Genomic DNA, 24,307 nt, shown 5'->3' on the forward strand with positions numbered 1-24,307 from the left:
CTCTCGCTCTGTCTGTCTCTCTCGCTCTGTCTGTCTCTCTCGCTCTGTCTGTCTCTCTCGCTCTGTCTGTCTCTCTCGCTCTGTCTGTCTCTCTCGCTCTATCTGTCTCTCTCGCTCTCGCTCTCTGTCTCTCGCGCTCTCGCTCTCTGTCTGTCTCTCGCTCTGTCTGTCTCTCTCGCTCTGTCTGTCTCTCTCGCTCTGTCTGTCTCTCTCGCTCTGTCTGTCTCTCTCGCTCTCGCTCTATCTGTCTCTCTCGCTCTGTCTGTCTCTCTCGCTCTCGCTCTATCTGTCTCTCTCGCTCTCGCTCTCTGTCTCTCGCGCTCTCGCTCTGTCTGTCTCTCGCTCTGTCTGTCTCTCTCGCTCTCGCTCTGTCTGTCTCTCTCGCTCTGTCTGTCTCTCTCGCTCTCGCTCTGTCTGTCTCTCTCGCTCTCGCTCTGTCTGTCTCTCTCGCTCTCGCTCTGTCTGTCTCTCTCGCTCTCGCTCTGTCTGTCTCTCTCGCTCTCGCTCTGTCTGTCTCTCTCGCTCTCGCTCTGTCTGTCTCTCTCGCTCTCGCTCTGTCTGTCTCTCTCGCTCTCGCTCTGTCTGTCTCTCTCGCTCTCGCTCTGTCTGTCTCTCTCGCTCTCGCTCTGTCTGTCTCTCTCGCTCTCGCTCTGTCTGTCTCTCTCGCTCTCGCTCTGTCTGTCTCTCTCGCTCTCTGTCTGTCTCTCTCGCTCTCGCTCTCTGTCTGTCTCTCGCTCTGTCTGTCTCTCGCTCTCGCTCTGTCTGTCTCTCTCGCTCTCGCTCTGTCTGTCTCTCTCGCTCTCGCTCTGTCTGTCTCTCTCGCTCTCGCTCTGTCTGTCTCTCTCGCTCTCGCTCTGTCTGTCTCTCTCGCTCTCGCTCTGTCTGTCTCTCTCGCTCTCGCTCTGTCTGTCTCTCTCGCTCTCTGTCTGTCTCTCTCGCTCTCGCTCTGTCTCTCTCGCTCTCGCTCTGTCTGTCTCTCTCGCTCTCGCTCTGTCTGTCTGTCTCTCGCTCTCGCTCTGTCTGTCTGTCTCTCGCTCTGTCTGTCTCTCGCTCTCGCTCTGTCTGTCTCTCTCGCTCTCGCTCTGTCTGTCTCTCTCGCTCTCGCTCTGTCTGTCTCTCTCGCTCTCGCTCTGTCTGTCTCTCTCGCTCTCGCTCTGTCTGTCTCTCTCGCTCTCGCTCTGTCTGTCTCTCTCGCTCTCGCTCTGTCTGTCTCTCTCGCTCTCGCTCTGTCTGTCTCTCTCGCTCTCTGTCTGTCTCTCTCGCTCTCGCTCTCTGTCTGTCTCTCGCTCTGTCTGTCTCTCGCTCTCGCTCTGTCTGTCTCTCTCGCTCTCGCTCTGTCTGTCTCTCTCGCTCTCGCTCTGTCTGTCTCTCTCGCTCTCGCTCTGTCTGTCTCTCTCGCTCTCGCTCTGTCTGTCTCTCTCGCTCTCGCTCTGTCTGTCTCTCTCGCTCTCGCTCTGTCTGTCTCTCTCGCTCTCTGTCTGTCTCTCTCGCTCTCGCTCTGTCTCTCTCGCTCTCGCTCTGTCTGTCTCTCTCGCTCTCGCTCTGTCTGTCTGTCTCTCGCTCTCGCTCTGTCTGTCTGTCTCTCGCTCTGTCTGTCTCTCGCTCTCGCTCTGTCTGTCTCTCTCGCTCTCGCTCTGTCTGTCTCTCTCGCTCTCGCTCTGTCTGTCTCTCTCGCTCTCGCTCTGTCTGTCTCTCTCGCTCTCGCTCTGTCTGTCTCTCTCGCTCTCGCTCTGTCTGTCTCTCTCGCTCTCGCTCTGTCTGTCTCTCGCTCTCGCTCTGTCTGTCCCTCTCGCTCTGTCTGTCCCTCTCGCTCTGTCTGTCGCTCTCGCTCTGTCTGTCGCTCTCGCTCTGTCTGTCGCTCTCGCTCTGTCTGTCGCTCTCGCTCTGTCTGTCGCTCTCGCTCTGTCTGTCGCTCTCGCTCTGTCTGTCGCTCTCGCTCTGTCTGTCGCTCTCGCTCTGTCTCTCGCTCTGTCTCTCGCTCTGTCTGTCTCTCTCGCTCTCGCTCTGTCTGTCTCTCTCGCTCTGTCTGTCTCTCTCGCTCTCGCTCTGTCTGTCTCTCTCGCTCTCGCTCTGTCTGTCTCTCTCGCTCTCGCTCTGTCTGTCTCTCTCGCTCTCGCTCTGTCTGTCTCTCTCGCTCTCGCTCTGTCTGTCTCTCTCGCTCTCGCTGTCTCTCTCGCTCTCGCTCTGTCTGTCTCTCTCGCTCTCGCTCTGTCTGTCTCTCTCGCTCTCGCTCTGTCTGTCTCTCTCGCTCTCGCTCTGTCTGTCTCTCTCGCTCTCGCTCTGTCTGTCTCTCTCGCTCTCGCTCTGTCTCTCTCGCTCTCGCTCTGTCTGTCTCTCTCGCTCTGTCTGTCTCTCTCGCTCTGTCTGTCTCTCTCGCTCTGTCTGTCTCTCTCGCTCTGTCTGTCTCTCTCGCTCTGTCTGTCTCGCTCTCGCTCTGTCTGTCTCGCTCTCGCTCTGTCTGTCTCGCTCTCGCTCTGTCTGTCTCTCTCGCTCTCGCTCTGTCTGTCTCTCGCTCTGTCTGTCTCTCTCGCTCTGTCTGTCTCTCTCGCTCTCGCTCTGTCTGTCTCTCTCGCTCTCGCTCTGTCTGTCTCTCTCGCTCTCGCTCTGTCTGTCTCTCTCGCTCTCGCTCTGTCTGTCTCTCTCGCTCTGTCTGTCTCTCTCGCTCTCGCTCTGTCTGTCTCTCTCGCTCTCGCTCTGTCTGTCTCTCTCGCTCTCGCTCTGTCTGTCTCTCTCGCTCTCGCTCTGTCTGTCTCTCTCGCTCTCGCTCTGTCTGTCTCTCTCGCTCTCGCTCTGTCTGTCTCTCTCGCTCTCGCTCTGTCTGTCTCTCTCGCTCTCGCTCTGTCTGTCTCTCTCGCTCTCGCTCTGTCTGTCTCTCTCGCTCTCGCTCTGTCTCTCTCGCTCTCGCTCTGTCTGTCTCTCGCTCTCGCTCTGTCTGTCTCTCTCGCTCTCGCTCTGTCTGTCTCTCTCGCTCTCGCTCTGTCTGTCTCTCTCGCTCTCGCTCTGTCTGTCGCTCTCGCTCTGTCTGTCGCTCTCGCTCTGTCTGTCGCTCTCGCTCTGTCTGTCTCTCTCGCTCTCGCTCTGTCTGTCTCTCTCGCTCTCGCTCTGTCTGTCTCTCTCGCTCTCGCTCTGTCTGTCTCTCTCGCTCTCGCTCTGTCTGTCTCTCTCGCTCTCGCTCTGTCTGTCTCTCTCGCTCTCGCTCTGTCTGTCTCTCTCGCTCTCGCTCTGTCTCTCTCGCTCTCGCTCTGTCTGTCTCTCTCGCTCTCGCTCTGTCTGTCTCTCTCGCTCTCGCTCTGTCTGTCTCTCTCGCTCTCGCTCTGTCTGTCGCTCTCGCTCTGTCTGTCGCTCTCGCTCTGTCTGTCGCTCTCGCTCTGTCTGTCGCTCTCGCTCTCTGTCTGTCGCTCTCGCTCTGTCTGTCGCTCTCGCTCTCTGTCTGTCTCTCTCGCTCTCGCTCTCTGTCTGTCTCTCTCGCTCTGTCTGTCTGTCTCTCTCGCTCTCGCTCTCTGTCTGTCTCTCTCGCTCTCTGTCTGTCTCTCTCGCTCTCGCTCTCTGTCTGTCTCTCTCGCTCTCGCTCTGTCGCTCTCGCTCTGTCTGTCGCTCTCGCTCTCTGTCTGTCTCTCTCGCTCTCTCTCTCTGTCTGTCTCTCTCGCTCTGTCTGTCTCTCTCGCTCTCGCTCTCTGTCTGTCTCTCTCGCTCTCTGTCTGTCTCTCTCGCTCTCGCTCTGTCGCTCTCGCTCTGTCTGTCGCTCTCGCTCTGTCTGTCTCTCTCGCTCTGTCTGTCTCTCTCGCTCTATCTGTCTCTCTCGCTCTGTCTGTCTCTCTCGCTCTCGCTCTGTCGCTCTCGCTCTGTCTGTCTCTCTCGCTCTCGCTCTGTCTCTCTCGCTCTCGCTCTGTCTGTCTCTCTCGCTCTCGCTCTGTCTGTCTCTCTCGCTCTCGCTCTGTCTGTCTCTCTCGCTCTCGCTCTCGCTCTGTCTGTCTCTCTCGCTCTGTCTGTCTCTCTCGCTCTCGCTCTGTCTGTCTCTCTCGCTCTCGCTCTGTCTGTCTCTCTCGCTCTGTCTGTCTCCCTCGCTCTCGCTCTGTCTGTCTCTCTCGCTCTCGCTCTGTCTGTCTCTCTCGCTCTCTCTCGCTCTGTCTGTCGCTCTGTCTGTCGCTCTCGCTCTGTCTGTCGCTCTCGCTCTGTCTGTCGCTCTCGCTCTGTCTGTCTGTCGCTCTCGCTCTGTCTGTCGCTCTCGCTCTGTCTGTCTGTCGCTCTCGCTCTGTCTGTCTGTCGCTCTCGCTCTGTCTGTCTGTCGCTCTCGCTCTGTCTGTCTGTCGCTCTCGCTCTGTCTGTCTGTCGCTCTCGCTCTGTCTGTCTGTCTCTCTCGCTCTGTCTGTCTGTCTCTCTCGCTCTGTCTCTCTCGCTCTGTCTCTCTCGCTCTGTCTGTCTGTCTCTCGCTCTGTCTGTCTCTCGCTCTCGCTCTGTCTGTCTCTCTCGCTCTCGCTCTGTCTCTCTCGCTCTCGCTCTGTCTGTCTCTCTCGCTCTGTCTGTCTCTCTCGCTCTCGCTCTGTCTGTCTCTCTCGCTCTCGCTCTGTCTGTCTCTCTCGCTCTCGCTCTGTCTGTCTCTCTCGCTCTGTCTGTCTCTCTCGCTCTCGCTCTGTCTGTCTGTCGCTCTCGCTCTGTCTGTCGCTCTCGCTCTGTCTGTCGCTCTCGCTCTGTCTGTCGCTCTCGCTCTGTCTGTCTCTCTCGCTCTGTCTGTCTCTCTCGCTCTCGCTCTGTCTGTCTCTCTCGCTCTGTCTGTCTCTCTCGCTCTGTCTGTCTCTCTCGCTCTGTCTGTCTCTCTCGCTCTGTCTGTCTCTCTCGCTCTCGCTCTGTCTGTCTCTCTCGCTCTGTCTGTCTCTCTCGCTCTCGCTCTGTCTCTCTCGCTCTCGCTCTGTCTGTCTCTCTCGCTCTCGCTCTGTCTGTCTCTCTCGCTCTCGCTCTGTCTGTCTCTCTCGCTCTGTCTGTCTCTCTCGCTCTCGCTCTGTCTGTCTCTCTCGCTCTCGCTCTGTCTGTCTCTCTCGCTCTCGCTCTGTCTGTCTCTCTCGCTCTGTCTGTCTCTCTCGCTCTCGCTCTGTCTGTCTCTCTCGCTCTCGCTCTGTCTGTCTCTCTCGCTCTGTCTGTCGCTCTGTCTGTCGCTCTCGCTCTGTCTGTCGCTCTCGCTCTGTCTGTCTGTCGCTCTCGCTCTGTCTGTCTGTCGCTCTCGCTCTGTCTGTCGCTCTCGCTCTGTCTGTCTGTCGCTCTCGCTCTGTCTGTCTGTCGCTCTCGCTCTGTCTGTCTGTCGCTCTCGCTCTGTCTGTCTGTCGCTCTCGCTCTGTCTGTCTGTCGCTCTCGCTCTGTCTGTCGCTCTCGCTCTGTCTGTCTGTCGCTCTCGCTCTGTCTGTCTGTCGCTCTCGCTCTGTCTGTCTGTCGCTCTCGCTCTGTCTGTCGCTCTCGCTCTGTCTGTCGCTCTCGCTCTGTCTGTCTGTCGCTCTCGCTCTGTCTGTCTGTCTCTCTCGCTCTCTCGCTCTGTCTCTCTCGCTCTGTCTCTCTCGCTCTGTCTCTCGCTCTGTCTGTCTGTCTCTCGCTCTGTCTGTCTGTCTCTCGCTCTGTCTGTCTCTCGCTCTCGCTCTGTCTGTCTCTCTCGCTCTCGCTCTGTCTGTCTCTCTCGCTCTGTCTGTCTCTCTCGCTCTGTCTGTCTCTCTCGCTCTCGCTCTGTCTGTCTCTCTCGCTCTCGCTCTGTCTGTCTCTCTCGCTCTCGCTCTGTCTGTCTCTCTCGCTCTCGCTCTGTCTGTCTCTCTCGCTCTCGCTCTGTCTGTCTCTCGCTCTCGCTCTGTCTGTCTCTCGCTCTCGCTCTGTCTGTCTCTCGCTCTGTCTGTCTCTCGCTCTCGCTCTGTCTGTCTCTCGCTCTCGCTCTGTCTGTCGCTCTCGCTCTCGCTCTGTCTGTCGCTCTCGCTCTCGCTCTGTCTGTCGCTCTCGCTCTGTCTGTCGCTCTCGCTCTGTCTGTCGCTCTCGCTCTGTCTGTCGCTCTCGCTCTGTCTGTCGCTCTCGCTCTGTCTGTCGCTCTCGCTCTGTCTGTCGCTCTCGCTCTGTCTGTCGCTCTCGCTCTGTCTGTCGCTCTCGCTCTGTCTGTCGCTCTCGCTCTGTCTCTCGCTCTCGCTCTGTCTCTCTCGCTCTCGCTCTGTCTCTCTCGCTCTCGCTCTGTCTGTCTCTCTCGCTCTCGCTCTGTCTGTCTCTCTCGCTCTCGCTCTGTCTGTCTCTCTCGCTCTCGCTCTGTCTGTCTCTCTCGCTCTCGCTCTGTCTGTCTCTCTCGCTCTCGCTCTGTCTGTCTCTCTCGCTCTCGCTCTGTCTGTCTCTCTCGCTCTCGCTGTCTCTCTCGCTCTCGCTCTGTCTGTCGCTCTCGCTCTGTCTGTCGCTCTCGCTCTGTCTGTCGCTCTCGCTCTGTCTGTCGCTCTCGCTCTGTCTGTCGCTCTCGCTCTGTCTGTCGCTCTCGCTCTGTCTGTCGCTCTCGCTCTGTCTGTCGCTCTCGCTCTGTCTGTCGCTCTCGCTCTGTCTGTCGCTCTCGCTCTGTCTCTCGCTCTGTCTGTCTCTCTCGCTCTCGCTCTGTCTCTCTCGCTCTCGCTCTGTCTGTCTCTCTCGCTCTGTCTGTCTCTCTCGCTCTGTCTGTCTCTCTCGCTCTCGCTCTGTCTGTCTCTCTCGCTCTCGCTCTGTCTGTCTCTCTCGCTCTCGCTCTGTCTGTCTCTCTCGCTCTCGCTCTGTCTGTCTCTCTCGCTCTCGCTCTGTCTGTCTCTCTCGCTCTCGCTGTCTCTCTCGCTCTCGCTCTGTCTGTCTCTCTCGCTCTCGCTGTCTCTCTCGCTCTCGCTCTGTCTGTCTCTCTCGCTCTCGCTCTGTCTGTCTCTCTCGCTCTCGCTCTGTCTGTCTCTCTCGCTCTCGCTGTCTCTCTCGCTCTCGCTCTGTCTGTCTCTCTCGCTCTCGCTCTGTCTGTCTCTCTCGCTCTCGCTCTGTCTGTCTCTCTCGCTCTGTCTGTCTCTCTCGCTCTGTCTGTCTCTCTCGCTCTGTCTGTCTCGCTCTCGCTCTGTCTGTCTCGCTCTCGCTCTCGCTCTGTCTGTCTCTCTCGCTCTGTCTGTCTCGCTCTCGCTCTGTCTGTCTCGCTCTCGCTCTCGCTCTGTCTGTCTCTCGCTCTGTCTGTCTCTCTCGCTCTGTCTGTCTCTCTCGCTCTCGCTCTGTCTGTCTCTCTCACTCTCGCTCTGTCTGTCTCTCTCGCTCTCGCTCTGTCTGTCTCTCTCGCTCTCGCTCTGTCTGTCTCTCTCGCTCTCGCTCTGTCTGTCTCTCTCGCTCTCGCTCTGTCTGTCTCTCTCGCTCTCGCTCTGTCTGTCTCTCTCGCTCTCGCTCTGTCTGTCTCTCTCGCTCTCGCTCTGTCTGTCTCTCTCGCTCTCGCTCTGTCTGTCTCTCTCGCTCTCGCTCTGTCTGTCTCTCTCGCTCTCGCTCTGTCTGTCTCTCTCGCTCTGTCTGTCTCTCTCGCTCTGTCTGTCTCTCTCGCTCTGTCTCGCTCTCGCTCTGTCTCTCGCTCTGTCTGTCTGTCGCTCTGTCTGTCTGTCGCTCTGTCTGTCTGTCGCTCTCGCTCTGTCTGTCTCTCTCGCTCTGTCTGTCTCTCTCGCTCTGTCTGTCTCTCTCGCTCTCGCTCTGTCTGTCTCTCTCGCTCTCGCTCTGTCTGTCTCTCTCGCTCTCGCTCTGTCTGTCTCTCTCGCTCTCGCTCTGTCTGTCTCTCTCGCTCTCGCTCTGTCTGTCTCTCTCGCTCTCGCTCTGTCTGTCTCTCTCGCTCTGTCTGTCTGTCTCTCTCGCTCTCGGTCTGTCTGTCTCTCTCGCTCTGTCTGTCTCTCTCGCTCTCGCTCTGTCTGTCTCTCTCGCTCTCGCTCTGTCTGTCTCTCGCTCTCGCTCTGTCTGTCTCTCTCGCTCTCGCTCTGTCTGTCTCTCTCGCTCTCGCTCTGTCTGTCTCTCTCGCTCTCGCTCTGTCTGTCTCTCTCGCTCTCGCTCTGTCTGTCGCTCTCGCTCTGTCTGTCGCTCTCGCTCTGTCTGTCGCTCTCGCTCTCTGTCTGTCTCTCTCGCTCTCTGTCTGTCTCTCTCGCTCTGTCTGTCTCTCTCGCTCTCGCTCTCTGTCTGTCTCTCTCGCTCTCGCTCTCTGTCTGTCTCTCTCGCTCTCGCTCTCTGTCTGTCTCTCTCGCTCTCGCTCTCTGTCTGTCTCTCTCGCTCTCGCTCTCTGTCTGTCTCTCTCGCTCTCGCTCTCTGTCTGTCTCTCTCGCTCTCGCTCTCTGTCGCTCTCGCTCTGTCTGTCGCTCTCGCTCTCTCTGTCTGTCTCTCTCGCTCTCTCTCTCTGTCTGTCTCTCTCGCTCTGTCTGTCTCTCTCGCTCTCTGTCTGTCTCTCTCGCTCTCGCTCTGTCGCTCTCGCTCTGTCTGTCGCTCTCGCTCTGTCTGTCGCTCTCGCTCTGTCTGTCGCTCTCGCTCTGTCTGTCGCTCTCGCTCTATCTGTCGCTCTCGCTCTGTCTGTCTCTCTCGCTCTCGCTCTGTCTGTCGCTCTCGCTCTGTCTGTCTCTCTCGCTCTCGCTCTGTCTGTCTCTCTCGCTCTCGCTCTGTCTGTCTCTCTCGCTCTGTCTGTCTCTCTCGCTCTGTCTGTCTCTCTCGCTCTGTCTGTCTCTCTCGCTCTGTCTGTCTCTCTCGCTCTCGCTCTGTCTGTCTCTCTCGCTCTGTCTGTCTCTCTCGCTCTCGCTCTGTCTGTCTCTCTCGCTCTCGCTCTGTCTGTCTCTCTCGCTCTCGCTCTGTCTGTCTCTCTCGCTCTCGCTCTGTCTGTCTCTCTCGCTCTGTCTGTCTCTCTCGCTCTCGCTCTGTCTGTCTCTCTCGCTCTCGCTCTGTCTGTCTCTCTCGCTCTGTCTGTCTCTCTCGCTCTGTCTGTCTCTCTCGCTCTCGCTCTGTCTGTCTCTCTCGCTCTCGCTCTGTCTGTCTGTCGCTCTCGCTCTGTCTGTCTGTCGCTCTCGCTCTGTCTGTCTGTCGCTCTCGCTCTGTCTGTCTGTCGCTCTCGCTCTGTCTGTCGCTCTCGCTCTGTCTGTCTGTCGCTCTCGCTCTGTCTGTCTGTCGCTCTCGCTCTGTCTGTCTGTCGCTCTCGCTCTGTCTGTCTGTCGCTCTCGCTCTGTCTGTCTGTCGCTCTCGCTCTGTCTGTCGCTCTCGCTCTGTCTGTCTATCGCTCTCGCTCTGTCTGTCTGTCGCTCTCGCTCTGTCTGTCTGTCTCTCTCGCTCTCTCGCTCTGTCTCTCTCGCTCTGTCTCTCTCGCTCTGTCTCTCTCGCTCTGTCTCTCTCGCTCTGTCTCTCGCTCTGTCGCTCTGGCTCTCTCGCTCTGTCGCTCTGGCTCTCGCTCTGTCGCTCTGGCTCTCGCTCTGTCTGGCTCTCGCTCTGTCTGGCTCTCGCTCTCTGGATTTCTGAAAAACCTGGGAGTTTTGGGAAAGCAATCAGAATATTTATAAAATTTCACTTTGTTTTAATGTATTATTAATTATTCTATTATAAGTTAATCAAATGGAAGGTGTGTGTGTGTGTGTGTGTGTGTGTGTGTGTGTGTGTGTGTGTGTGTGTGTGTGTGTGTGTGTGTGTGTGTGTGTGTGTGTGTGTGTGTGTGTGTGTGTGTGTGTGTGTGTGTGTGTGTGTGTGTGTGTGTGTAATAATATGTTTATCTCTGTCTCTCTGCAGAGTGACCCAGAGTTTGTCCAGTGGAAGAAAGAGCTGACCGATGCGTTTACTGAGGCTCAGAAGCTGCTGCGTCGCGCCCCTAAGGTCATCGGGAAGGGTCGGGCTGGGGTGGTGGAGTTCTCCAAACCTCCTCTCACACACCGCAACAGCAACGGCCTGTAGGCCACACACACACACCTACACACACCACATCCTATAACCTCATCCCCTATGAACCCGCCCGCCACAGCCCCAAGTCCTAGACACACACGCGCACAAACACACACACACCTACACACACACCTACACACACCACATCCTATAACCTCATCCCCTATGAACCCACCCGCCACAGCCCCAAGTCCTAGACACACACACACAATAAAGCCCCACACTCTCACTCTGGAGTGTGTATGGACCAAACCTGCCAGCCGCTCTCCTCTGTTCTCACACACACACACACACACACATACACACACACTGAAAGGCAAAAACGTACCCTCGGACCATGCGTGTACCTAAAGAGAACCAGAGGGCCTTCCCTCTCCGACCGCACCCTGGAGCGATGCCCCGCATCCCTCTTCCTCTCGCCCCCAATGGACCAGCATTCCACACAGCCAACCTCACGCACACACACACGCGCGCACACACCAGCTGAACCCGGCAGAGCAGCAAACGCCAGTCCGAGTAGGAGAGGGAAGACTAGGTCACCTGTCCCCACCTCTTCCTCCTCTTCTCTCCACCCCTCCCTCTGTCCCTCAATCCCCCCCAGCCTCGTCTTGAGACTGGACCCGAGCCACACGCACCTGCCGGGCCGCTCTCCACCGGATTGGCTGGCTGTAGTGGAGGGGCGGGGACCTAAAGCAGGTGGTGAGTATCTGGACCAATGGCATCGCTTGGAGAGAGGGGCCGGACCAATAACGTTCCTCTCCTGTGAGCTCATGAAGAGGGGAAAGGAGAGACTGAGTGGAGGGGAGAGAAGTGGAAAGATGGTGGGAGGAGGACAAGGAAGCAGAGACACCTGCCGGGATAAACCCGAGAGAATGGCAGTGAACTGCTCGTGTGTAAGTGTGTGTGTGTCCAGAGTTGGGGCCATAGAGGTTGGCAGCAGGTTTCATTCCTTCCACAGAGAACGACGAAGGAGAGAAAGATGACGGCTTTGACTTTTTGAAGAGACTTTGACCCTCTTCTCCTCCATCTCTCCGTCTCCTCCATCCCTCCGTCAGTGAAATGCATAAAGTGCCAATGTCAATATTTACTTGAGTCACCTGAGCATCCAGGAGGACCCGTTTTGAAAGCAGGCACCCCCCCGGATACAGAACTCTCTGTGGCACGGAACTCTTGTCGCCGTGGACAAACCTCTCCGATGCAGCTCGTGCACGGATCTTGGTAACCGTTTTGACTTTGAGGGGGGGGGGGCGGCTTTCATTCACCTGGCAGTATGCGTACCTCAGAGCGGGGACAGTATGCGTACCTCAGAGCGGGGACAGTATGCGTACCTCAGAGCGGGGACAGTATGCGTACCTCAGAGCGGGGACAGTATGCGTACCTCAGAGCGGGGACAGTATGCGTACTCAAAGCGGACACAGTATGCGTACCTCAGAGCGGGGACAGACAGTATGCGTACTCAGAGCGGGGACAGTATGCGTACTCAGAGCGGACACAGTATGCGTACCTCAGAGCGGGGACAGTATGCGTACTCAGAGCGGACACAGTATGCGTACCTCAGAGCGGGGACAGTATGCGTACTCAGAGCGGACACAGTATGCGTACCTCAGAGCGGGGACAGTATGCGTACTCAGAGCGGGGACAGTATGCGTACCTCAGAGCGGGGACAGACAGTATGCGTACCTCAGAGCGGGGACAGTATGCGTACCTCAGAGCGGGGACAGTATGCGTACTCAGAGTGGGGACAGACAGTATGCGTACCTCAGAGCGGGGACAGTATGCGTACCTCAGAGCGGGGACAGTATGCGTACCTCAGAGCGGGGACAGTATGCGTACCTCAGAGCGGGGACAGTATGCGTACCTCAGAGCGGGGACAGTATGCGTACCTCAGAGCGGGGACAGTATGCGTACCTCAGAGCGGGGACAGTATGCGTACCTCAGAGCGGGGACAGTATGCGTACTCAGAGCGGGGACAGACAGTATGCGTACTCAGAGCGGACACAGTATGCGTACCTCAGAGCGGGGACAGTATGTGAGTTTTGAACCCCAGCAGGGCCGGAGACTTTGCTGTATGAGAAGTTGTAATTGTGTCAGGGCGGCCCTAATGTGTACGCCGCAGCTTTCCAGATGTAGATCACACACACACACAGGATTGGCTGTATAAGTAGGTCAGTGTAGAGAGAGAGAGAGAGAGAGAGAGAGAGAGGTGGTAGGTGACGCAGGGTGTTTTAACGTTTGGAGCAGACGGCGACCGGAACCCGAATCTGTTAGTCCCCTTCAGTCTGGTTTGAACCTATAGATTTATTTTTGAATGTGACCCAGAATGGTAGGCCCACAATCCTCTCTGGCTTTATATGTGAGGAGAACCCGCATGTGCTGCTGTGGCTGCAGCCGTGACACGGCCGTTTAACCGAGGGACATGAAAGCGCAGCTGGTTGTTGAAAAGAGAGAAGGATTTGTTCACTCAATTTTAATTTCAGGGTTTTTCAGAGGGTGGTGTGTGTCCCCCCTCCATGCAGTAGAAGGTTCCTCATCTGTGATATATATCTGTGCGTTTCCACAGCTGTGACCTGCATGTGTGGCTGGGGGGGGTAGAGGAGGGTTTATGTGTTAGGGGGGGGGGGGGGTTGTTGATATTCTAAGAGGCCTACACAGGTCAGTCAGGGGAAGTGATGTCGTTTTAGAGAGATACCTCATCAGGGCGTTTTCTTCTTGTTAAACCAAAACGAATGGGGTTCTGTCTGACCTTTTTAACCTAATGTGTTACTCCATGTTCAATGTGCCAAATACCTGTCGCTGATTGATTCTGATTGACTGACTGTTCTGGACCAATGAGAATCCTCCTATCTGAACAGGCCCCTGTGGGGACGGACCCCTCACAGCACCAGCCTCTGGCCACACACACACACTCTCAACCGTTTGAATCTGAGGAGTGGGTCTTTTTTAAAGGGTACAAAACTGTGACCGAACTGGGGATGTGGAATAGAAGTGTGTGTGTGTGTGTGTGTGTGTGTGTGTGTGTGTGTGTGTGTGTGTGTGTGTGTGTGTGTGTGTGTGTGTGTGTGTGTGTGTGTGTGTGTGTGTGTGTGTGTGTGTGTGTGTGTGTGTGTGTGTGTGTGTGTGTGTGTGTGTGTGTGTCAGCATGGAGTGAATCTGCCTTTCAGCACCTCCAATTGTCACACACACACAGGGCTTGGTTGTAATGGGTCTATTCAGTGTGTGTGCGTTGTGTGTACAAGCATGAGTGTGTGTGCGTTGTGTGTACAAGCATGAGTGTGTGTGCGTTGTGTGTACAAGCATGAGTGTGTGTGCGTTGTGTGTACAAGTGTGTGTGTGTGTGTGTGTGTGTGTGTGTGTGTGTGTGTGTGTGTGTGTGTGTGTGTGTGTGTGTGTGTGTGTGTGTGTGTGTGTGTGTGTGTGTGTGTGTGTGTGTGTGTGTGTGTGTGTGTGTGTGTGTGTGTGTACAAGCATGAGTGTGTGTGTGTGTGTGTACAAGCATGAGTGTGTGTGTGTGTGTGTGCGTTGTGTGTACAAGCATGAGTGTGTGTGTGTGCGCTGCATTCCAATCGCTTGTCAGTGTTTTATTTAGTGTAGATGTTCTTGTCAAACATCTACACACAAGCTTGACAACAAAACAATGAAAAGGGGCGGCATATAGGAAGAAGAGAAAAACTAACAAAAAATTGAAGTATATATATATATATATGAATGAATATATGTGTGTATATTAAATGACAAATGCTCTAGGTTTATTTAAGAAGATTTCACGATGTAGAGACGCTCTTCGGACGGATGAGGATGCTCTGTGTGAGCGTTGGGGTTTTGAAGTGTGTAAATCTGTTTGTGGTGAACACTTTGGATCTTTGCACATAAAGACTTTAGCTATCATACCTGCAAATTGCCAGATTATTATTTTTTGAATACCCGGACTCTTGCTCTCTTCATATTTATTGCGTGTTTTTTTTTGGGGGGGGGGCTAGCGGCCTCTGTCTACGAGCTCGCGCCTGGGCTCTCGCTGTAGAATACTCCGGTTTTACACACCGCCAGACAAATGATTTGACACGTGCCACAAACAAAACGCAAATACTACTGGCGTTGGGTTACTATTACCATTACAGTCATGATGATTACTGTCATTGGTAATATTATTAAATGATTATTGTCATTCCATTTTGTTTGAATGAATTTTGTCATGTTGTTTTTAAGACTGCTAGGAGCATTATGTGTTGGACTGCTTATATAAAACAGTTCAGAAATAAATACATCATTTTCTTTTGTCCGTGTTGCTTTGTGTGACGTGTGGTTTGTTGACCTGTTGGGACACTACTTTAGTGCACTACATAGTGTGTCGTGATATCAAGAGGGAGGTATGAATGTCAATGAGTTCTCATGTTCAAATGTTAACATGGTGTAATGTTTGTTCTTTAGAAATACGGTGGTAACCGCAGCCAACCGTCGAGTGACAGTTTCTTCCCATATCATCCAGTTTATTAAATACGTTTGGTTAAACGAATCGCTGTTCTAGTCCAAGTTTTCAATTTAAAAACATTAAGAAATGTTTAAGAAAGACTGAGGCTCAGACACTGGACCGTTTGCTGATAATAATTCAACATCAAATACATCTAGAGACAAACCTACGGGATAGGTCCGGGGTCCCAGCCCTCTTTCCTCCCCCTTCCCCCACCGCTTCTGTCCCCCTCCTCTCAACTTCCCCTAGCTCTTCTCCCTTCCTCATATTTTCTCACCCCCTTTCCCTCCCCTACTTTTCTCTCTCACCCCCCCTCCAGCCATCTTACTTTTTCCGTGAGGCTTCTTCTCCCCCTCAGCTGCAGCTGTCAGGTTGGAGCGACAGCCGACGACCCCTCAAGACGGAAATACAAGGCTTTTCCGCGCTGTTGCTGTGGACTGGACTTTTGCGTTATTGTGTGCGTTTTCACTCGTCCAATATCAACAATAATCCATCACTCGTAGGTCCATATCCCAGTAGACTACCAGCACATTCCAGCTTTCCCCTCTCGCCTCTGTTTTTGTATGCTAGTCATCTGTTGGTTTGTTTTGGCCTAGGGTTTTAGCCTGAGGCAAATTAAAGACACAGGGTGAATGTTAGATTGCTACAACATTTTCTTACCCTTATTGCTTCCCCTCCAGCTGTAATTTCTCTCTCCCTTCTCATTTACCCCGTTTTCCTAACAGGGTAGTATCCCATACGTCCCCCCGTCCCACTATTTATGGCGCCATATTTTGGCAAGCAAAAGCTGCCTCGAGCGAGAGAGATGACGTCTGTCACTCTTATTTCTGACTGCTTTGTTGGGTGCCCGGCTCGTGCGTGTTTCTGTTTGACGGTGGGACAGTGAGCCTCTCACTTTGCCCTCCGCGGGATTGGGATTATACACCGTCATAAAGGTACGCGAGTTATGCGTTTTAGTTTGTATTTCTGTGACATGCCAGAGAATAGTTTGTGAGAACCGTGTTTGTTCTCTAACTTTATTTATAAATCCCGGGGGGACTGAGGGAAAAGGATAAGAGGGGGAAGAGAAAAGCGAGAAGGGGAGAGGGAGGACAAAGGAGAGGGCCTGGGTTACAGTAGCTGCCCTAGTGTGACTTTGCCACCTACATAGACTGGATAAGGTCATGGCCAATTCTAACCGGGTTGTAGCTACTGTAATGACACAGTTGTGTTGATTAGGTGGGTCACAAGAAAAACTGGGATTGATTCAGGCGGGAGACGCTTGGAAACCACTGGAGTTGAGCCCCTGTTCCGGCGAACGTGCCGTTGACACTGCGTCATGTCGCCACGGTTACATCTGGCACTGTTCAGCGGTTGCTTACATATCGCCCAGGAACGTGTTATGGTGAATCAACTGAAGTACAAACACTGAAGTATAAGTCTCTTAAGATAGTTGTCTGTCCTGCTAACCTACATCGCTCTCGGAGATGGATAGGCTGCGTGGCGTGATGTTGCCTCGAGACTGTCCTCGAGACTTTCTTTCCCTCATTCCTGTTTCTCTCCATCCTCATGTTGTATCACCGTTTCTGCGGTGTCCCGCCCCCCCACTCTGACATCACATCTGGCTGACCTCTGACTGTTTGACCCCTCCCCCAGCAGCAGTTGTCATGGCGCTGTCCTCTCCCTTAAAGCTCTGGGAGCAGAAGGGAGGTGCAGAGATGATGTGGCACGAGGCATTACTGTTCTGGAATGGTCCTCACTCTGTGTGTTCTGGAATGGTCCTCACTCTGTGTGTTCTAGAATGGTCCTCACTCTGTGTGTTCTAGAATGGTCCTCACTCTGTGTTCTAGAATGGTCTGGAATGGTCCTCACTCTGTGTGTTCTAGAATAGTCTGGAATGGTCCTCACTCTGTGTTCTGGAATGGTCCTCTGTGTGTTCTAATGAGTCTTCATGTTGTGTGTATTCGAGAACGATCAGCCCGTATGTGTATTGGATACGTCATTCTTTGTGTCGTCTACTGTATGTCCCACACTGCTTTGAATGGTCCCGTCTGCAAACACATCCACTCCTGTGCGTGCACACAGAAACCAGAGCACCACACGCTCCCCTCTCCATCACCCATCTCTTTTTTTCAGTTCCTATATTCTACTGCAGTATGTATTATCATTCAAATGGATGAGTAACCTGTTTCGACCACCCCTGAGCAGAGGACGGGAGAGTGGTCCTATTGTCCTTCCTGTCCTCTTCGTCTCCACAGTAACAGCAGGTCTAAACTGACCATACCACCTCTGTTATTAATGAATCAGGAGTAAACCTGTCATAGATTAGATCGGGACTTATTACATACAGTTGAAATGTGTCAGTAATTCACCGCGTTATTTCACACCTGTTTAGTGGGCGAGAGGAAACTGAACTGCAGTCGTAGACGTAGAGGATATTTGCTCTTCCACACTAGCGTGTGTGCATGCGTGCGAGTCTGAGCTAAACTGCTGTCACAGTGTATATAGCCGCTGAGCCTGTTCTGTAGACTGTATTGGGCCTTTTTCTAACAGTAAATCTGAGTCTGGTTTGTGGCCCAGTTCCAAATACATGCTGTGAAAACAACTAGGGCTGTCAGAGTTAATCCGTTAACTCGTTAACATCTTTGTGGATTTGATTTTACTAATCGCGGTGTCTGAAAGTGTTTAAAATGCACTTGAAAACGTCCCAAATTCTATACAGCTAAAAGAACGACAGTGATGCTTTTTGTATGAACAATCTTAAATCACAGCTCAAGTTTAACAAATTCGGAGCTTGCATTTAATCACAGCAAATCCTGCAATTAACTCAATTGCGTTTTTTCGCCTCTAGTGAAAATACAGTCAGTCAGTCGACGATAGAAAGTAAGGCAATGGTCATGTAAAGGCAGCACGTTGCCTTGTGTTTTTATGTACTGTGGTGGCGTCCATCTTGTTTCTTTCCAGCACAGTAAACTGAGTGACAGCCTGCCGCAGCAGTTTCTCCTCCCAGATCAGACTCCACCAATCCTAGAGGCCGAGATGGCCCTGCGAAACGAGCAGTTGGTCAACGGAGAGCGAGGCCGCCACTCCAACCAATCAGATCTCAAGTCCTCCACGCCCTGGCGAGTCCTCTCGCACCAACTCAAGAGCCCACCCCTGGGGGAGACAGCCAAACAGGAAGCGGCCACAGAAACAGGAAATCAGAGCAGCTGAAGCAGAAACAGGAAATTACAACAGAGCAACCGAAGCAGAAACAGGAAATGAAAACTGAGCTGTTGAAGCAGGGGCAGGAAGTGAAGTCAGGGAAAGAAAAGGTGACAAATGATGTCAAGATGCCAAAGATGGAAGTAAAGAAAGATGAGCAGAAAGAAGGGGAGAAGAAGAAAGAGGGAGTGATAGAGTGGCAACAGAACAGGAGAGGTATTATGTCACGTGGTCATGTCCTAAGACATGTACGTACCGTATGTGTGCTATGCAAACCTGCTGCACTGGGGCATCGCAAAGGCACTCGGTTTATCTGGCATGAGTCGTGCACTGTTTTTTTTTCTTCATGTAGCTTCCGGGAACATACACACAGTGGAACATTCACCTTCTAAAGAACACTCAATTTTGCATTTCTCTTTCTCCCCCCGCCTCCTTCTCTTTCTTTTTCTCACGCTTTCTTTCGCTAAATCTCTCTTCTCTTTTTCTTCTCTCTTTCCTCTCTCTCTTTCCTCTCTCTCTCTCTCTTTCTTCTCTCTCTTATTTTCTCTCTTTCTTCTCTCTTCTTTTCTTGCTCTTTTCTCTACCTCTTTCTTTTCTCTCTCTTTCTTCTCATCTCTCTCTCCTTTCTCTCTTTCCTCTCGCTCTCTATCTCTCTCGTTCTTCTCTCTTTCTTTTCTCTCCTTCTTCTCTCTCTCTTTCTTTCTCTCTCTCTCTCTTCTTTCTTCTCTCTTCTCGCTCTTTTCTATTTTTTCTCTCGCTCTCTTCTCTCAATTCAATTAAATTCAATTTGCTTTTTTGGAATGACGTAACAATGTACATATTGCCAAAGCTTATTTTGGATATTTACAATATAATAATAAAAATGAGAATCAAAATTGTCAACAACAATAACCAAGTGTCAAAATAACCATACATTCAACAATAACAATAAGCATACAGTAGAGGACATGTGCAGGTTGATTGGTCTGTAAGACACTGTCCCTCAACTTATGGCAGGCAGCAATGTAGTGCGCTGCCAACCCACAGCTCTCTGCCTCCTACCCCAACAAAACTGGTAGCCTACTCTCATCAGAGGGGTCTTTGAAACCTTGAATAAGGGTTTTCAAATTTGGGGAAATGACACTCTAATTGTTTTATATTTTTGACATTTTGTCAGGAAATGCAGCTCCGTCTCAGGTTCTGCTGTTGTGCAGTGGTTGCACAGCCTTTCCTATACAGGGAGCCAGGTTTTCCTGTGTCTACCCTTCTCAATGGCATCATCATTTAGTCTTCCCACACCTGTTCCCGATCCTTTCCCTGATTAGAGTCCCTATTTCTTCCTTTGTGTTCCGTTCCTGTCCTGTCGGTTCCTTGTTTGCGCAGGCTGACCTGAATTCCCCTCAGCTGTTTGGACATTTCCTGTTAAGGATTCAGGATTTGTTCGCTGAGCCTGTACTTTTTCAAGGTTTTGATCAGTAACCATGGTAAAATAGTTAGCCACGGTGTACTGTCGATTTAGGGCCAGATCGCACTGCATTTTGCTTTGTGCTTGTGCTTGCGTTTCCCAGTAAGCAATGTCGTTTTGTTTTGACTGTGTTGTAATTTGTGTTGTAATTTGGTTTATTCTGATTTGATTGGATGTTCTGGTCCTGAGGCTTCAGTGTGTTAGTAGAACTGGTTTGTGAACAGGTTTTGAGAAACAGGTTTCTCTCTTTCTCTCTCTCTCGTTCTCTGGCTCTCCGGCTTTCTTTCTCTGGCTCTCCTGCTTTCTTTCTCTCTCTCTCTCTCTCTCTCTCTCTCTCTCTCTCTCTCTCTCTCTCTCTCTCTCTCTCTCTCTCTCTCTCTCTCTCTCTCTCTCTCTCTCTCTCTCCTCTCCTCTCCTCTCCTCTCCTCTCTGCCAGGTGAGGGATGTGTGGTCCACAAGGAGGGCTTTCGCCTGGGTAAGTGGTGGTATTGTCGTGTGGTTCCCTGTATGTGTTGTGTGGGATTGGTCGGCGTGTTAATGGCACCCGGCTTCAGCACTCCTTTTCCGACCCTTCGTACTGCGGGAGCCAGAACACACCCGGCTTCAGCACTACTTTTCCGACCCTGCGTACTGCGGTAGCCAGAACACACCCGGCTTCAGCACTACTTTTCCGACCCTTTGTACTGCGGGAGCCAGAACACACCCGGCTTCAACACTACTTTTCTGACGCTTCGTACTGCGGGAGCCAGAACACACCCGGCTTCAGCACTACTTTTCCGACCCTGCGTACTGCGGGAGCCAGAACACACCCGGCTTCAGCACTACTTTTCCGACCCTGCGTACTGAGGGAGCCAGAACACACCCGGCTTCAGCACTACTTTTCCGACCCTGCGTACTGAGGGAGCCAGAACACACCCGGCTTCAGCACTACTTTTCCGACCCTGTGTACTGCGGGAGCCAGAACACACGTGGCTGAAGCGGCGGGTGGGAAATTTTTCACGGGCTTCCATTCTCTGATTGCTTTAAAGAATATCCGATCGCTGGTGACTTTGTTTTGTACAGCGCGCCTCGTCACTCCGGACCACTTCGATGACGGCAGTCTCAGACTATGTAGTATGTAGCGAACGGCAGAGCAGTGGAAGCATTTAGTGTGAGTCCTTAGGCTAGAGAGGTGGTTCCCAAACTTATAGTCCCGTGCCCCTTCAAACATTCAACCTCCAGCTGTACCCCCTCTAGCACCAGGGTCAGCACACTCTCAAATGTTGTTTTTTTGTAGTCATTGTAAGCCTGCCACACACACACTATACGATACATTTATTAAACATAAAAATAATTGTGAGTTTTTGTCACAACCCGGCTCGTGGGAAGTGACAAAGAGCTCATATAGGACCAGGGCACAAATAATAAAGCAATAATAATATATCATTTTGCTCTTTATTTATCCATCTTACATATAAAACCTTATTTGTTCATCAAAAATGGTGAATAACTCACCACAGGTTGATGAGAAGGGTGTGCTTGAAAGGATGCACATAACACTGCAATGTTGGGTTGTATTGGAGAGAGTCTCAGTCTTAAATCATTTTCCACCCACAGTCTGTGCCTGTATTTAGTTTTCATGCTAGTGAGGGCCGAGAATCCACTCTCACACAGGTACGTGGTTGCAAAGGGCATCAGTGTCTTAAAAGCGCGATTTGCCAAGACAAGAAACTGAGCGCAGCCCTATCCAGAAATCTGGCAGTGGCTTCTGATTTAAATTCAATTTAATTCTTCAGATATCGGTAAGTGGACTGGAGGCAGGGCATAAAAGGGATAACGAATCCAGTTTCGGGAAAGTACCTGCGTAATTGCGCACCCAGCTCACTCAGGTGCTTCGCTATATCACATTTGACATTGTCCGTAAGCTTGAGTTCATTTGCACAAAAAAAATCAGAAAACGATGGAAAGACATGTGTTGTCCTTGTTAATACAGACAGAAAAGAGCTTCAACTTCTTAGTCATAGCCTCAATTTCGTCCCACACATTGAATATAGTTGCAGAGAGTCCCTGTAATCCTAGATTCAGATTATTTAGGCGAGTAAAAACATCACCCAGACAGGCCAGTCGTGTGAGAAACTCGTCATCATACAAGGGGTCAGACAAGTGAAAATGATGGTCAGTAAAGAAACCTTTAAGCTCGCCTCTCAATTAAAAAAAATGTAAACTTATAATATAAATAATATATGCCATTTAGCACTTGGCAATACTTTGTCCCTTGATAACCAGCGCACTTCTGTATGTTGTAAACGTGTGACATGGCCGCAACCCATATCATTGCATAATGTGGGAAATACACGAGATTTCAGGGGCCTTGTCTTTAACAAAGTTAACCATTTTCACTGTAGTGTCCAAAATGTCTTTCAAGCTGTCAGGCATTCCCTTGGCAGCAAGAGCCTCTCGGTGGACGCTGCAGTGTAACAAAGTGGCGTCGGGAGCAACTGCTTGCGTTACCATTCCACTATGTCTCCCTGTCATGGCTTTTGCGCCATCAGTAAGGATACCAACACATCTTGACCATAAAAGTCCATTTGATTTCACAAAGCTGTCCAGTACTTTAAAAATATACTCTCCTCTTGTCCTGGTTTCCAGGGGTTTGCAGAAGAGGATGTCTTCCTTAATTGACCCCCATAAACGGAATGGACGTATACCAGGAGCTGTGCCAGGCCCGCCACGTCTGTTGACTCCTCCAGCTGTAGCGCATATAATTGACTGGCTTGTATGCGAAGCAGTAATTGTTTCAAAACATCTTCTGCCATGTCACTGATGCATCGTGGAACAGTGTTGTTTGATGAAGGCATTGTCTGTATAGTTTTTTGGGCCTTTTCCCCCAGCATTGTTCCAGCCATATCCGCAGCAGCAGGAAGAATGAAGTCCTCTACTATAGTAAGGGGCTTGCCTGTCCTAGCCACTCGGTCCCCAGCATTGTCCCAGCCATATCTGCAGCAGCAGGAAGAATGAAGTCCTCTACTATAGTAAGGGGCTTGCCTATCCTAGCCACTCGGTCCCCAGCATTGTCCCAGCCATATCCGCAGCAGCAGGAAGAATGAAGTCCTCTACTATAGTAAGGGGCTTGCCTATCCTAGCCACTCGGTCCCCAGCATTGTCCCGGCCATATCCGCAGCAGCAGGAAGAATGAAGTCCTCTACTATAGTAAGGGGCTTGCCTGTCCTAGCCACTCGGTCCCCAGCATTGTCCCAGCCATATCTGCAGTAGCAGGAAGAATGAAGTCCTCTACTATAGTATGGGGCTTGCCTGTCCTAGCCACTCGGTAGCTCACCATAAAAGATGTTTCTAGGCCCTTCTTATTAATGGTATCTGTTACATTTATACATGTCTTACTACTCGAAATTCATCTTTATTCTCGCTCAGAAAACTCCTGTGGCTTATTTTTCAAATTGTCATGTTTAATTTCTAAATGTCTGCCCAAGAGTAAAGGTTTCCCGTGAGAGAGTAACGGTTAATGTGATTGGATGTTAATTATGTGTCTAGGCTACCTGTATTTGACATTGTGTTGTTATTTCACTGAACACTATAATGGTTCCTTTTATTTTTGCCAGTTGAAACAAGGCTACTCAGGCGGGGGGGGGGGACTCACCCAAATGTATAGCCCCGTTGGAAAATGTAAATGTACTGTTTGAAAATGTTTTTTATTTTATATATATATATATATTTATTATTATTATTATTTTTAATGTGAATCACATTTTTATTTGGCTTACTCTCAATACCCCAGTTTGAGAATACCCGGACTAGGTCATCTAGCCAGCATTAATCCTTTTAGATTTTCATATACTCACACACACATCCCATGAACCCTGGTACACACACACACACACATACCATGCTTCTACATCTGCATTGCTTACTGTTTGGGGTTTTAGGCTGGGTTCCTGTATAGCACTTTGTGACATCGGCTGATGTTAAAAGGGCTTTATAAATACATTTGATTTGATTGACACACACACACACATACACAGGGATCAGAGATTAGGGATGCATATCAGAGTTTAATCTCCTGAGACATAAACCCTGGTAATCTCTGTTTAGTTGTGCTGTGAGAATAATACTGAGAATACAGATTAGAATCACAACCAGGAAATCTCACCTATGACTGAAATCTTCTCCACAAAAACAATGATAAATCATGTTGGGACAAATATACAGTGCTTAATTAACTATAGAAGAATGTCTCCCTGTTAATGATTAACATCAAACACATCTTGTGGTGCCTCTAAAGCTGGAATCCTTAATTGAAACAATAACAAAAGAGGCCACCCTGCCTGTGTTTTGATGAAAAGCTTATGGATGGGCCTGGAGAAATGGAACCTGTGTTTTGATGAAAAGCTTATGGATGGGCCTGGAGAAATGGAACTTGTGTTTTGATGAAAAGCTTATGGGTGGACCTGGAGAAATGGAACCTGTGTTTTGATGAAAAGCTTATGGGTGGGCCTGGAGAAATGGAACCTGTGTTTTGATGAAAAGCTTATGGATGGGCCTAGAGAAATGGAACCTGTGTTTTGATGAAAAGCTTATGGATGGGCCTGGAGAAATGGAAACACTCCCAAATTCAAAGCAAGGACTGACAATCCATAGTATCAAAATTATAGTGTTAACCACGTTTTGAATTTGCATTTGTTAAGGATCTCCATTAGTCCAGGGGTCCAGCAAAATTAAGGCCGTTAAACATATATTTTTTAAACATTACAATACAACTTTCACAACATATTGAGTGTGTGCCCTCAGGCCCCTACTCTACTCCCACATACAGTGCATTCGGGAAGTATTCAGACCCCTTGATTTTTTTCACATTTTGTTACATTACATTATTCTAAAATGGATCATGAAAAAACAAAAGCAGATTTTTTAAAAATGGATATATCACATTTACATAAGTATTCAGACCATTGCTCAGTACTTTGTTGAAGCACCTTTGGCAGCGATTACAGCCTCGAGTCTTCTTGGGTATGACGCGACAAGCTTGGCACACCTGTATTTCTCCCATTCTTCTCTGCAGATCCTCTTAAGTTCTGTCAGGTTGGATGGGGAGCGTCGCTGCACGGCTATTTTCAGGTCTCTCCAACTCTGGCTGGGCCACTCAAGGACATTCAAAGACTTGTCCCGAAGCCACTCATGCGCTGTCTTGGCTGTGTGCTTAGAGTCATTGTCCTGTTTGAAGAGAAACCGTGGCCCCAGTCTGTGGTCCTGATATCTCTGGAGCAGGTTTTCATGAAGGATGTGTCTGTACTTTGCACTGTTCATCCTTCCCTCGATCCTGACTAGTCTCCCAGTCCCTGCCGCTG

General features: G+C 51.3%; 1 protein-coding gene and 1 long non-coding RNA gene across 2 annotated transcripts in view; both read left to right on the plus strand.

The window, feature by feature from the left end:
• Nucleotides 1–10,076, plus strand: part of LOC124006666 (beta-adrenergic receptor kinase 2-like) — a 73,485-nt gene extending 63,409 nt beyond the window's left edge. The window contains 1 exon segment of the mRNA XM_046316715.1: nucleotides 9,727–10,076. Coding sequence (XP_046172671.1) covers nucleotides 9,727–9,888 — 162 coding nt within the window. The 3' untranslated portion in view covers nucleotides 9,889–10,076.
• A 4,684-nt stretch (nucleotides 10,077–14,760) lies between these two features.
• Nucleotides 14,761–20,274, plus strand: LOC124006982. Its single transcript, XR_006833852.1, has 3 exons — nucleotides 14,761–15,276; nucleotides 17,285–17,740; nucleotides 19,405–20,274. It is a non-coding gene; the product is annotated as an uncharacterized LOC124006982 (long non-coding RNA).
• The last annotated feature ends 4,033 nt before the right edge of the window (nucleotides 20,275–24,307 follow it).

The sequence above is a fragment of the Oncorhynchus gorbuscha genome, linkage group LG20 (assembly GCF_021184085.1).
Source record: "Oncorhynchus gorbuscha isolate QuinsamMale2020 ecotype Even-year linkage group LG20, OgorEven_v1.0, whole genome shotgun sequence".
In the NCBI taxonomy this organism is placed as follows: domain Eukaryota; kingdom Metazoa; phylum Chordata; class Actinopteri; order Salmoniformes; family Salmonidae; genus Oncorhynchus; species Oncorhynchus gorbuscha.